The 15,129-nt window shown below is 41.6% G+C and overlaps 1 protein-coding gene across 8 annotated transcripts in view; it reads right to left on the reverse strand.

Moving 5' to 3' along the window:
• The window catches only part of GRIA1 (glutamate ionotropic receptor AMPA type subunit 1), a 193,490-nt gene that overhangs the window by 54,132 nt on the left and 124,229 nt on the right, over positions 1 to 15,129 (reverse strand). For all 8 annotated transcript variants that reach the window (XR_014545596.1, XM_083603827.1, XM_083603828.1 and 5 more), the window contains exons 6-7: positions 3,725 to 3,886; positions 1,247 to 1,414 (exon numbers count right to left, since the gene is read on the reverse strand). Coding sequence is in view for 7 of the 8 variants with exons in the window: in XM_083603827.1 (XP_083459953.1) it covers positions 1,247 to 1,414; positions 3,725 to 3,886 (330 nt within the window). In the remaining variant the exon portion in view is untranslated. The remainder of the gene's footprint in view (positions 1 to 1,246; positions 1,415 to 3,724; positions 3,887 to 15,129) is intronic.

A 15,129-nucleotide genomic window follows, 5' to 3' on the forward strand; every position in this document is an offset into this window, starting at 1 on the left:
CCCACCCATAATATTGGGCAGGTGTGGATACATCCCCCAATGCCAGGACTACCTACATCTGTTTTCCAATGGACACATTTCAGGATAATACTGAATCAACCTGCAATGCCCTTTTATTTTCAGAACAAAACCAGTTTTTTAGGAAGCACTTTTCAAGAGCAAAAGCTATGCTATAGATTTAGATCGCACACGGACCACACAGAAACAAGCAAGTACTCAGTCTCTATTGATTCTATGCATCCTGGATATGCAGAATTATATAGTGATGCACAATGATGTTAACACAGATAATAAATTACTGTGTAGTAGAAGAAAAGGGAAAGCTACTCTGCTTCAGCAGAGTCTCTCCTATCCAGTAAAACAATGGAAAACCTAGCAAGTCAAGGAAGCAGCGGAGTAAGCCGATTGGGCACCTGGGGCGGTGTGCATGGGTGCCCGGTGCCCAGGGGCAGGGCTAGCCACCTGTGGGAGGTGAGCTGGGGCAGGACACTCCTCAGGGCCTCCAAGGAGTCTGCCTGCCTCCTCCTATTCAGCCATCCTACAGCTGAGGGGGAGGTGGCGGGCGGACTGTTTGGGGCAACGTGGAGCCTGTGTGCGCCCAAGCCACTGCATCACTCCCAGGAGAAACAGGTGGCTTGGGTGCACTGCAGGGCCTGTGGTGAGTGCTGCCCAGCATTCTGTCACCCCCCTCAGTGGTGAAACCAGACAGCCCACCCCCACTGAACCCCTTTCCTTCGCCCTTGAGTCAAGGGAGAAGGGGACTTACTTAGCTTTATCTCTGATACGTTTCATTTACAGAGAACATTCAAACATGTCATCCACCCTCAGGAGTGTGAAATTGTATAATCCAGGAATTATTCCACTACATGCTATTCCTGCACATTTCCTGCTCATTAAAGATTTCTGGAGGACTGGAAATAAAGTTTGGTGAGCTTATGAACAAGAACTCCACGGAAATGCATTTCTCTCCAAATGTCTTTAGTGGTCTTTTCTTTTTCAAGTTTTATTTTCCTAAATTGGCAGGTCAAAGTTTACCACTCAACTTTGGATCTTCAATCTGGCTGTAAATTTTCAGTGTTCATGGCTGTTAATGATTCAACAGGATGCGTCCAGTTTGCATTCCATAAAATACTGATTGTATCATGCCAATGTTAAGGAAGTAAAGGGACAACTGGATGTTTTTTGCATATTTGAAAGACTTCTCATTGAAAAATAACAGATTCTGCACCACAGTTGGCTTTCTGACCTGTTGCAGAGCTCTCTGGATGTCAATCCCTTGTCCCCAAGGGACAGCTGGATTTGCTAGGCAGTCCCCCGCATTCCCACGGCGAGAGATGTCAATCCGCTGTTTCCTGAGACTCTGAAAAGCTTCTGCCATTACTCGAACTCCATCATACGTAAGAGCAGATGTGTACTAGAAAACAGAAAAAAAGATATGTCCTCCCTATTAGGGCTCCAATTAGGAAACTTGGAGACTCATGCTGCTTTTTCCAAAAGAGGAACCCACAAATTGAAGCTAATTTAACAGAATTTAATTTTAAGCTGCAGTTTGAATGGGCTTTCACTAGTATCAGTTCAAATGAAAATATTGTGGGAATATGTCAGCAAGCTAGGATCAGGTACTTTGTAATTAAAAGAACAATTACATGAGACTTTGTTGTTTGAGCTAAAGACTAGGCCTCTATGCTTGGCTTTGACTGATATCCAGTACAATCCTGCACATGTCTGCTCAGATGTAAGGCCAACTGAGATCAGTAGGACCTACCCAAGTAAACGTTGGGCAGTGACTTCAACCTTGCTTTCTGAAGGGATCAGCTGCCAATCCAGCTGTGTCTGTACCTGCCCCACACCTGATGACATGTGTAGGGCAAGGTGGTATGATTTGGGAGAAACAGCATCGTTGGCCAAATTGGGACCTGTGTTGATCCAAATTTGGCCAGAGGATTGGAGGTTTCAGACTTGCTGGTTTCATATCCTGTGATTTGTAGACCCAACTTAATTCCAGTTTTGGAAGCCCACCCCCTGCTGGTATTCATTTCAATTTTAGATTTTAATGTATTGGACTTCATGGTTAGGAGGAACTTATGTTGTACATGAAGAAATGATGTACCAGAAGGTAAGGCACAGAGCTGAGTTGGAGATCTGATAGAATGCTATGCTTGAAAATTGTTATTGCTACTTTTAAAAAAGTTTTACATTTTGAACACTTTAATTCAAAACTAAACAATTATGGACATAGCCATGGAGCATGATCCCAAACAGTAGTATTTCACTATGCACATTTTTTAAAAAATTATACCCTGTCTTTCCTCCCAGGCCAAGCAAATTACTTTAAGCTTGCAATTCTGCTTACCGGTACTTGGAAATGCAACCTAGTGGAATCATTTTTCCAAGTAAACGTGTTTAGAATTGGCTTGTCAGTCTGACATATTCTCTCTCCTAGCAGCAAAACAGAAGCCCAGAGATGTGGGAGTTCAGCTAATATTGTTTTAGAAAAGGAAGCATGCCTGATTCACAAAGCCAGATATACGTCCAAAAGATTCCTCGTGCGCCAGGGTGTATATATACAGTATAGATATACAGATATATAGCTATATACTGTATATATTTCAACAGGGAGTACTTCTAGAAATTGTCAGGCTTCAGGGAATCTGATCCCTCTTCCTCACGGCAGGCTGCCAGTAATAGAGATACAAGAAGCTCTTACCAAAGTCTTTTATTCACAGAGAGAAGCTTAGAAATGTTGCCTCTCAGGTAATGGCGTTGCTCCGAGTAATCTCCTCCCCCCCTTTCCCTCTCAGTCATCAGCAGTGCCCCCCCTTTACGGTGGCTGCTTGGGGCCAATTGCCTCTTCGCTTTCTGCTCTACCACTTTCACTGGTCGCCAGGTTCTGGGAGAAGGGGGGTTGGGGGTTGGAATGCTTTCTAGTGATAACGTGTCATCCAGCTGCTCTGGCTCTGGTTCTCCTCCCCCCTCTTCTCCCATTATCTCCCAGCTTTGCCTCTCTTCTGTCTCAGCGCCATGACCTTCTGCAAACCACTATTGTAAAGCTATACTGTCCTCCTCTTCTCTGGGAGATGCCATTCCTCATCAGTCCAGTCCCTGACAGAAATTGACAGAGCTATTTCACTCTGCCATATAGTACTTTGTCCTTATAGAAACAAAAACCAATTGAAGCTGTTTCGCCCCCTCTTCCAGTCTGAAGCAGCTCTTCTAAAAGTTTCTGTTAGTGGCTCCCCATGGCTTAGATACATGGCTCATGCCGCCAGAAGCCATGCATTCAGTATCATGGGCCTGATTCTGTGGAACTCCCTCCTGGCTGAGATTACCGAGGCCCCCTCCCAGCTGAATTCCAGGTACTTGTTACATACCTTTATAGTTCAGCAGGCATTTTCAGCTTTCTATTTTTGTGATTAATTTTAATTGATTCTATCCACTGTATTATTATTTTTTGTAATATTACTGTACATCACTTAGAAACGTCAATGTTGAGCAGTATATATGTGATTTAAATAAATGAAGAGTTGTTCAATTCTTCTTCTTTTTATATCACACGGGGGTCCTCTCTTGATTAAGCAAGCAAAATGTAATCTGACCAACAAGTTTGTTCGGATTTGGTACGAACATTAAAACTTTGAGTTTCTGATTTCAAATGGAAAGCATGTCAATGACAAGAGTGCAGCGCTAAGGCTACCTCAGAGAAACGGTTTTCAGTACCACTTGCCTTTGGCCTCTTCCAGTCAACACGAGGTTGTTCCCTGGCATCATTGCTCTTCCACTGTTGCATGATCCTGGCTGGGATGGTGTCTGTATAATTCACCAGCTGGAATCCAGTCACATTTGCACCACTTTCCTTGAATTTCCCTAAGTCGATATCCATGAAGCCCTAAAGAAGAAGGAGGAGAGAAGCAAAACAAAGAGGTGAACCAAAGCTCCGAGGACTGTATGATGTGCATATCAATGTATCAGTGTTCTACATCTTTGTAATGCTGCGGTGCTACAAAACTGGTTGTACTTATTTCATGAAAATGTGGCTTCCTGTGTGGAGCCATCTGTCCCCCATTTCCTCAGCCTTGAGTAGTGCTCTGAACTGAATATACAGTCACTGTAAACAAAACCTGGTAGCCTTAGCTATGACAGGATCCCCCACATTATAGAAGCATTTCCCACCAGAGATGGGAGGATCATCAGTTTTGGTTCTCAATGCTTCTCATTTTCCCATTCTTAAATGAAGTTCTCCACATTTCTGCAGCAAGCTGCATTTTAAATAAGTAAGTAAGTAAGTAAGTAAGTAAGTAAGTAAGTAAATAATCCTCGTGAAAATCAATCAGCACTATAGTGCAAATTTCTCCTAATAAAATATTTTTTGCATGAGATTTTGGCTAATGTACATTTTCTTCAAGCAATTTTCCCTAATGCAATGCATACTTGAATGTTATTTTCACTATTGTACAGTGGTACCTTGGTTTGCATACGTTTTGGATTACAAACACATCAAACCCAGAAGTGCGTGTCCCGGTTTGCAACCTTTTTTTGGATTACAACCGATTTTTTTGGGATTACGAACAAATTTTTTGGGGAGGCCCCATTGGCAAAAGTGCGCTTTGGGTTACAACCTGTTTTGGTTTACAAATGGACCTCTGGAACGGATTATGGTTGTAAACCAAGGTACCACTGTATTAATTTCTATGTGCACTTTCCCTGAATATATGCATATTTGTAAACATTGTTTGGTTGGAGAACTGCATCACAGAATTGAGATAAGTGAAAATTCCTAAGGATGCCCATGTTCTGACTGTCAAATTGTTTGGGAAAGGGAACATCTGATAATATGAACTGAAACAAATTTCTCCCCCTAGTTGCCATCACTGATAAAGCTCAAGCCTGGGCTTTAATAATTAGCTCCAAAAGTGATTTGGGCAGGAAGAAGGGAAAGCTATGGGGAGTCTCTGCTGCTTCCTCCCCTGCCACTTTCCAGCAAATTTCCTAGGCATAAGAACATAAAATCAAACAAAATGACCAGACTTGTCCAGTATCCCTTTTTCCATAGTGGCCACCCATCTGATCCTGGAGGTACTGAGTGGCCACACTGACAGGAAGGCATTAACAGTCTTATGCTCCATTAATTTGTCTAATCCCAATTCCATAGTTTAAATGTTAAGTATCTCCTTTCGTCTGCTCTGAATCTTCCTTCTTTCAGCTTCATTGGATGATTCTGGTTTCCAGCTATATGAGAGAGGAAGAAAACATACAGTGGTACCTCAGGTTAAGTACTTAATTTGTTCCAGAGGTCCGTAGTTAACCTGAAACTGTTCTTAACCTGAAGCATCACTTTAGCTAATGGGGCCTCCTGCTGCTGCTGCTCCGCCGTAGCCCGATTTCTGTTCTCCTCCTGAAGCAAAGTTCTTAACCTGAAGCACTATTTCTGGGTTAGCGGAGTCTGTAACCTGAAGCGTATGTAACCTGAAGTGTATGTAACCTGAGGTACCACTGTATTTCCTGCTCTAGGCTCTACTTTGAGGTGTATACCACATCCCTCTTTTTTTTGCATAAGAGCACAGCACTCCAAAACAAATGTTTTTGGGTGCCATGATCTCACCTCCCCAAAGAATTTTTTTGGGGGGGCTGCAAACTTGCATGGCACCCCCAAACACACATTTGGGGTGCCATGAGAGCACAGCCCTGAAAAAAGCACGTCTTTCAGGGCCGTGATCTCGCACGTGCCATGTGACTCACATGGGAGCATGGCCCTGGAAGACTTGCAGCCCAGTTTTTCACTGCGACGGGTTGGAGGGTATGCATGTACTCAGTAAAATATTTAATAAAAACACGTAACATTTAGCTGGTAAAATATTAAAAGTCCCTTTGATCCCTTAAGTATTGCAACATAGAGTTTTTGGGTACCCTGAGTGGCCAGATTTTGTGTGTGTGTTTAAACCCCATCTTAGCTTTCACCTTCAGAAAGGTTGAATCTACTATTTTTCAATCCCACATCGCCAAGAGGGGAGGCCAAAATGGGATGATGACTTGAATTTCAATGCGAAAAGGAAAATAGGCCCATTAGCTGGAGTACATTTTCATTAGGGCTGCTTGACTAATGGGAAAATGTATTCCTAGAGAATGATTCAATGGGGAAAGTGTCAAAATTTGCAAGGAGCATTAGTCACAAGGAGATGCTCACCCAACTCTAAATCTCATGCGCTCAATCAAATGTCAATAGAGGATAAGGCACTCTCAGATTAAGGTCCATGAAAGAAATAAAAGTTATAGAACAATTGACCTTTCAGTTGACCAGATTTAGCTGTCAAGGAACAGAGTAGACTGTAGAGTAGAAAGTACATGTTACCCACCCTCTCCAACTTCTCCATCACACTGATGTTCATTTATTTAAGAATTTTTACCCTGCCTTTCAATGTTGTCACATCCGGGGAAGGTTACAAATAATAATAATAAAACAAACAAATAATAGCAAATACTGCAATGACAAATTAACAGCAGCAGAGCAGTAAAAACACAGAATTCACACCCGCTCGACCTACATTTAAAGGCACCTAGGAAAATAAAGCATTTGATTGGTGCTGAACAGACATGAGTAGGTGCCAGGCGATCCTCCCTGTGGAGAGCATTCCAGAGATGGTGTGCCACTATTTAGAAATTCAGGTTTACTCCATATGTGGATTATCCAACTATCTGCTCATTGCTTTCATGTATTTTCCAGCTGTGCTTGTAACAATTTCCATGCAGTCCAAAACTATATATGTATTTCCTTTGATCCCTCAGATTTGCATAAAATCAGACTACTGCAAATGCAAACCGCATTAAACCACATAAAAATTTCCACGCCAGACACTGTGCAGCAGGTTAATTTGAAACATTTATACTGAGAATTTCCAATTTTTTGCAGCTGTGCTCCTGATTTCCAGAACTCTTGATGGAGAAACATCCCCACCCCTGATTCCTCAGGTTTTGCACAAAACCAGAAAGCTGCAGAAGCAAAGCTCATTAAATAATTTTTTTAACATTGCTTGCTTGTGCAGTTTTCTGCTTTTGTGCAATTCTGAGGGATCCAAAGAAAAATAACATGATACTGCACAGCTATCTGTGTGTACTCCCTGTTTATATTTAATTAGCATAATAGTAGATGGCGGGGCCAAACACAAAAGAGAATGCCTATTGGTATGAATAGGAAAGGCCAAAGTTGTTCATTACAGTGGTACCTTGGGTTAAGAACTTAATTCATTCTGGAAGTCCATTCTTAACCTGAAACTGTTCTTAACCTGAAGTACCACTTTAGCTAATGGGGCCTCCAGCTGCCGCCATGCCGCTGCTGCATGATTTCTGTTCTCATCCTGACGCAAAGTTCTTAACCTGAGGTACTATTTCTGGGTTAGTGGAGTCTGTAACCTGAAGCGTCTGTATCCTGAAGCATCTGTAACCCAAGGTACCACTGTATATACAAATTCAAATATGTGGGTGTGGATTATTCCAGTCTAATCTGAATGGGGCAGGGGAAGCAAATTAACAGCTAAATAATGCTCAGATGTAGACAAGCTCTGAGAGTCCAGTGCTGGATGCTAACAGAAACAAGCAAATAACAGAAACAAGCAAAAGCAAGTATAAAGGGACAACTTCTCAAATTTTATAAAAATCTATTTATAAACAGCATGTTTAAATGTGTTCATACTTTTTTGAAACCTCCTTTTTCCCTGCTAGCTCACTCTATTAATTGATTAGATTACAATGCCTTAGAGGCAGTGTTTTGCTTTGTTACTGTTCTGGTATTATTGCTATCCACCTAGAGCCCCTGGGATAGAATGGGTTATCAATCTAAATCAAGAAACGTAAAACTGCCCACTGTGTAAGACGCAAGCAAGCTTTAAAAAACACCCAACAGTTCATAAAACCAGCTAGGTGGCAAATCTGAGCTGCGGCAATTGCACATATATATTCCCATCTGCATTAAAATTCCTCTAGATCTTCAAAAGTGGTCCATTAAATTTAAAAACAAAAAGCAAGCAGTTAATAGAATTTGGTGGGATCAGTCAGCAGAGAAAGGGTCCCTGGGCAATGCTGGAATGGTAAGACTTGAAAGAGGCATAAAAAATGTGATATATATATATATATATATGTGTGTGTGTGTGTGTGTGTGTGTATCTCACATCAACCATAATTGTTGCTCTTCTCAACCATTTACTATATGGGTCATGCTGTGTAAATTAAAGAAAAATACGGTAAGATCAGCAGACAAAAGCTCAATCTAGATCAGTATCATGTCAGCATAATTTCCCACCCCCCATTGTGGACAATATACTTTTGGAGGAAAAAAAATCTATGGAGCAGGTTACAAGAGTATTTCTATTCACCATGCACCAACTCCTGAATACAGTTAGTGTGACATAACACAGAGAAACTGGAATTTTCGGTAAAATATAATTACTCACTTTTTCCTTCTCTCTTTTTAATGTTTGTCTGCATGCCATTAGAATGTAAGCCTTCAAGCGGGGCCACTTTTAAAACATCTCCCTCTCTCTCTCCCCCCCCCCTCTGTGTGTGAGCACGCACACACAATACCTGGTTGCTGAATATTCTTATTTTAAATCAATAGATTGAGTTGCATCCAATTGCTCCCCTTTGTTCACTGAATACTTTTTGCTCCAGCAGAGACATCCACAAACAGAGAATGGAATGTGATTTCCTCCCTCAAATTATCCCACTCTTTTACAGTCCCCTTCACTACTTCCCACACTATTCTGGAGAATTTCCCACCTGAGGGGTGGATCACAGTGGATGTGGCTGCAGTTGGAAGGGTGAATCAGCTGAACCATTCCCTGCTTCTGTTCATGGAAGCCACCAATGGATTGAACAGTCTTCTGTGAACTAAGGGGCATAACTAGATAGACCCCTATGCATATGAAGCTTGCCCTACATATGAAGTCAGGTCACTGGTCCCAAGCCAATACTATTTACTGTACTCTGAGCGGCAGCAGCTCTCAAGATCTTGCCTAGCCCTTCTGCCTAGAAGAGGTCTTGCCTAGTCCTTCTGCCTGAGAGCCTCCTACCTGGAAAGGACAGAAATTGAACCTGAGGTAGATCTACACTCCTGGTTTTTCACGTTAAGGAAGGGTTAAGGAGTGGTTTTCATAATGCAGGTGGACACATGACGTCCTACTTTTAACATTCATAATGTGTGATTAAAATGTGACACCAGAGGGCACTACAAAGCAACCAGCAACTGGCAGTAGGGAAACAGCATTTTCACAAAAACAACAACCCCAAAGGTAAGAAACACTTAATTTACAAGTATGCCCTGTGACATTTTAGAATGATGTATCTAATATCATTCTAATAACGTAAAACAGGTCAGTGTAGATCCTGCCCTGGAGTCTTCTACGTGCAAATGATGCTCTTTGTGTTATGGTGGCATTTTATTTATATTTTGCTTTGTGTGTTATTATATTTATATCCTTTTCTCCCTGGGGAAATACAGCCAGATGGGAGGGGTCTAAATAATAAATTATTATCATTATTATCATCATCATCATCAACCAGGCACTTAGAGTTGCATACACTGTACTTGCTTGTTTCATATTATTCTCACACAACAACCCTATGACTTAGGTTAGGCAGCTGGGGTTTCAATAACCATTGGCAGGCAGCAAGACACCCTTCCTTCATCTGAGATGGCTCACGGGCATCACTTGTGGCCACTGGAGGCAGTGCCAGATTTACGTATAAGCTAAACAAGCTGTAGCTTAGGGCTCCACTCACTTGGGACCCCCCAAAAAATTAAAGGGGGAAAAAACAAACTGGATGTACGTTTCCAAAATATTAGATAAAAAAACAAATAAAATAAAACCTGCATACAGCAACAGTGTTTTGTGTTGTGTAGGCTCCTATGGTGTAAGTATTGGGCCCCGCCTGCTAGCCTGCTCCCTAAAATATCACTGGTTTGCTCATTTCTATATATAGGGAGCCTACATTCTGCATGGACTGGTTGCATGGCAACATGTGCAAATGGCTTTAGATATCTATTAGGTCCATAAATTACTATATAGCATATATTCAACACAAAAAAAAACAGCGACAATTTGTTGTTGACAAAGGACAGCTGGACATATAAAGGGCCCCATTACCTTCAGTAGCTTAGGGCCTCATCAAACCTACCGTAAATCCAGCCCTGACTGGAGGCCACAGCCAGCCACAGCCAGCACTAGCATGATTGGGAAATTGGGAAGACACTGCTGGGAACCCCACTAATTGCGAAACACTAGTGAAGTATTTCAAAGAAATTACACTTACAACTGATATCAGAAACTGCAAAGACCTAGCGGAGTTCCACTGAATCTACAGTATTCTGGCATATCCAAGAGAGCAATAAAATCAAAACTGTCAGATGTAACAATGGCTTCTTCCTAACTACAACAATATAGTAGCAATTATAACTGTAGGATGTAGAAACAAGAATTAATATTTATGCTGTGGTTAAATTAAAATGGTTTCAGTAGTAACTGACAAAACAAATGTTCAGTCTCTTACTGCACAGCTAAACTGCATGTACTGCATCATTTCAGAGTATGCACATGTTAAACCTGTACACTTATCACAGGTCTAGCATCTGAGTTGACTCTTTAATTGCAACAATCAAAAACCTGGAGGGGAAAAGGTCAAATTGCTTTAAAACTAGCCATATGGCAGTTTTAAGTCATAACATCCCAGCCTTACACAGCATCACTCTGTGTATGTAGCTCCAGCAAAGGAAATATTAATAGCAAGCATAGCTACAAATTGCCAGGAAGCACCAAGGGAGAGGAAATGTTAGCATTGATGCATTTTCATGCTTCTTTTAGTTTAGAAAGCTTTTTAAGATCAGTAAATCACAGATTTAAAAAAAATTGCATTCCATTACAGCAATCTATCCAGCTAGGCTTCCCACTGCATCTTCAGCGTCAATCGATCTGGAAATGCACAAATCAAGCCCTGTGTTGTTTTTCTCATCAAATGCAAATGGAACAGCAGATTTACAGCATAGGAAACTTGAGATGACTGGTCTCAAATTGGCCAGCTGTTTACCATATTGAAATTTATATTTGTTAAGGTCTTTTCAGGACGACATTACCCTGCTATCAGCTGTCCTTCAAAATGCACTTCACACATCTTAATCAACATTTTTAAAATGGTCAACTTTGACACTTGAGTGATGGTTAACATTACTTCCAGTCCTTCTTTCCATAGTCTGAAAATTTAATCTTCTGGAGTAAAATGCAGCAGATGTGAAGAATAATAACTAGTATTGACTAGCAATGCAATCATGTATGTCTACTCAGATCAGAAGAATGTCCTATTGAATTCAGTGAGACTTACTCCCAAGTAAGTGTGCATAAGATTGCAATCTTAAGGTACTTTCAGCTAATGACTCTGATCCACTTTTCTTTTGTATTTTGTTTTTATTGGATTGATAGTAACAAGAAAAGCTTGAGCAGATACAATACATTTTTCCCCCTGCAACAGAGTCTCTCCCAGTCCTTGGTTAGGACCAAAACTTTTTGTATCATTCACCTTACTTGGGGCCACCCCCCCAAAGACCACAGACATATTTGCACAAAAAATTAATATGCTAATTTATATGCTTAGATGGAAATATAGAACTAATCACTATAATATAATTCAAATTAAAACAATACATTCTCATCATAGTGAGGTCTGTGACCGTATGATTTTTCTTACAAAGTATATTTAGTCTGACCCTTACACTGGGCTGACTATTAGCATTTCAAAATATCCCAGTGAGGAAACAGTCCTTTCCTTTGCTACCATGTTAATTTACTGAAGAGGAGTTACCAGCATTTACCTGTAGGGAATTTTTAATGGAGTGTAAAACAGAGAGCACAACATAAAATCTTTCCACATAGAAGCACTCTTTTATATCTGTATAACAGATGACGCCTCCAGCCTAGTTGCCTAATCCTGCATTCTCTGCAACAAATCGCTAACTCCTTTCAAGTGTTCTGATGATACCACATTTAAGCTACGCGGAAGGAAAAAAAATATGAATTTTCCATTCTTCTGTGTTCTCCATAACGCCTTCCATAATGGATGAACCTCTTCTATTTTTTAAAACAGTAGCAGCTTCAGCTATGTTGGGAGATCTAAGTATAACTAAGGGCTCCTTGCATTCCTTGCATCAACCTGTTTATTGAGCATTCACCCTAATTTGCTTGCACAAACCTTGCATTGTGGTTAGATTGTGTCCACTGTTTATTGAGCATTCATTTTGATTTGCTTGTGGGGTTGTTATATGACAATGGGCATTGATTCTGATTTTCTTGTGGAGTGCTAATACATCTCCCCTGCAATAATGTGTTCACCCCAAACTTTTCAGTACATCCCTAACCACAAAAAGTCTCTCTCTCTGTTGTTTTTTAAGAGGAAAAGTTCTGGTAGGTGACAGAGGATTTTAATCCACTTTAACTGAAGAAACCTAAATTTTCAGCAGGCACTTGAATCCCTTCCTCAAAATAATGAGTCTGGGGGCACTCTAACATTTGACAATTGACACCGGCCCAAGCGAGTAGCTTGACTTTTCCGATTGCTCCAGTCATCATTGAGAGTGGGGGTCTCCTCCCCACCCTACATTTTGCAGATGAGATACTAAAGCCCTGCTAGCAATGAGCAGAAATATGCCTTTACTGTGTTTGAACTCCTAGTAGAATCTAGCTATTGTTCTGACAGTTCTTTAACATTTCCTGCACAGCACAGCCTAAAATACCAGCATGTTTACATTGTTTTTCTTTGAGGGAGGGGGGACAGTCCCCCAGGCAACCGTCATAATTCTGAGGATCACTGGCTTCTTCTCTCTCCATTTCACACCTCCTACCCCCTCAAGGCCTGGCATCAAAATGCACAGTTCTAACCCCTTCCGAATGAGGGGAAGAGACCATTTCCTCTGAGCCAGCATTTGTCCGGCTCTACTTAATTGTCTGCGGCCGCCTTACTACATGTCTTCTTCTCTCACACCATGATAATGAATATACTTCTGTCTCCACCATCCAAAGGTCATTCATCCCTGGGAGCAGAAAGGGTGAACAATCGGACCAACAGAGAATTCCCTGATAGGGGTTGCTGTCCTGGCTCCAGTGGTTAGCGTGCAGGGCGGGGGCACAGGGGCAGTTGTCCCAGGCACAAAATTGTTAGGGGCGCAAAATTTCAACACCTGGTGCTGCCTCGGTACAGCTGCGCACTTCCCTCTCTGGGCTCCGTTGAAAACGGCTTCTCCATGCAAACCAGAAAGTGACCTCTTCAGACAATGGAACAACTCTTCTTTTCTTATCTCCTGTGATCTCCTGAGTGGCATGGACACCATTAGGCAGTTGAATGTGCATGCGTACTCCACCCATTTCCCTCCCTCCCTCTGCGTGGCCCTGGGTTCTGGCAACCCATGCTACGCCAATGCCTGACTCCCACCCAACACACAAGGGCAGAGGTTCTTACTTGTATCTAAAACAGAGCCCTCTAGTCATGCAAGTAATGGTGCAGGCTCAGCAGCAGGTATAGCAGCAGAAGTCAAGTGTTCAGGAGCCAAGCAAGAAGTTCAGGACTCAGTGGAAGCCACACACAAGGAAGGCAACTGATCTATAAATATATGTTAAGGTATGTTAACGGTTGAGCTTTTGTGTGCAGCCCTATGTGTAAAACTTTGTATCTTTCTGCTGCAGGGAATGATGAAATGGAAGAAAGACTTCTGCAAAATAAACCAATTGCGATGGAATGGAAAATGCCACTTGAAAGTGTGAATGAATGTCAGAATGGACTGAGATATATCCGTCCAATCTACCCACTGAGAAAGCAAGCAGCCCCATACTCCTACTTACACAGAAAGAATGGGAATGAAAAGCTGCCACAAACAGCCAATTCTTAAAGCATTTGTGCATGGGCTTTTGTACAAGACATTTCTACACCATCTGGGTGAGTTTTAGGTATTTTGGAATCTATGGAAACTATTAAAACTCACCCAAATGGGGTGGATCAAGCGGGAACAGTGCCAGTAGATATGGTCCTGCTTCCCCTTCTGTGTTTTCACTCTGTTCATAGAGTGAACAGGACTGTAGGAGTTCCACAGCTAGAACAACGTGAATTCTGGAGACGTATATTGTCTTAGGAAATCAGTAGCACAGCTGGATGATAAAGCCCAAGACTTAGGGCTATAAACACCAATGTTTCATGTCTGTTCAATAGCTTGGCTATTCACATGAATTCCACACCAGGCATACAGATACACACCCAACATATACGTTATCAGTCCCTTATTGTAATTTGTATAAAAACTTACATGCTACTGAGACACATATGAGACGCATAGAAAACAAACGTTACCCTAAGGCAGTAAATTCCCCCCTCAGAGCTATTTACTTTCAAAGCTCAAGGCCATGTAGATAATTGTAAGCCAAGCCATGTGACACCTAAGTTTCTGAATGCTACATTTCCCCCCAAGAATAACATTTTTTTCTCTTTTCATTACTTAGGTAGTTGGTGTCCAGATAGAGGAGGCTTGAATACAATGCCAATATTATTTACATGACACATTTTAATTGGTTGTTTTGTCGTAAGAGTGAAAACATTTATCTTCTTTAGGATCTGTTAATGAACATGACACAGTCACTGTTGGAGAATTGATTTGGAGCTGGGCTTATTCATCACTCCTGGATAAAGATACCTTAGTATTGACTGTCGGTTCAGCCTTCTTTGTCAGCTGGAGGCTTTGAGGGCTATCAACACCAAAAAGCTCTCTGGCTTTATGCCTTAACCACAAGCCTGTTTTCCTCCCCTCACATTAGAAAGCTTTTATAAAGTAACATTATTTTACAAACACAATTGGTCACTTCCCCAGGAACTGCAATCCGGACCGAACACAAAGAATTCCTGAGCATTTCAGACTCTGTTTGTGGGGAGGAATCTGTAAGATACCACACTGAGCTATTATGCCAGAGATATCCAATGCTTTCATTAGATTTGACTTCCTGAGTGGAATACGAAAATCTCTCCTTCATTTCTATCACAACCAATTAATGATGAGCCTGTTTAGAAGAAAGGAGGCCATCTGCCCAAGTCTTGTTCCAACATGCCTGCCTACAG

Source organism: Podarcis filfolensis (assembly GCF_964270895.1).
Source record: "Podarcis filfolensis genome assembly, chromosome: 2".
Classification (NCBI taxonomy): domain Eukaryota; kingdom Metazoa; phylum Chordata; class Lepidosauria; order Squamata; family Lacertidae; genus Podarcis; species Podarcis filfolensis.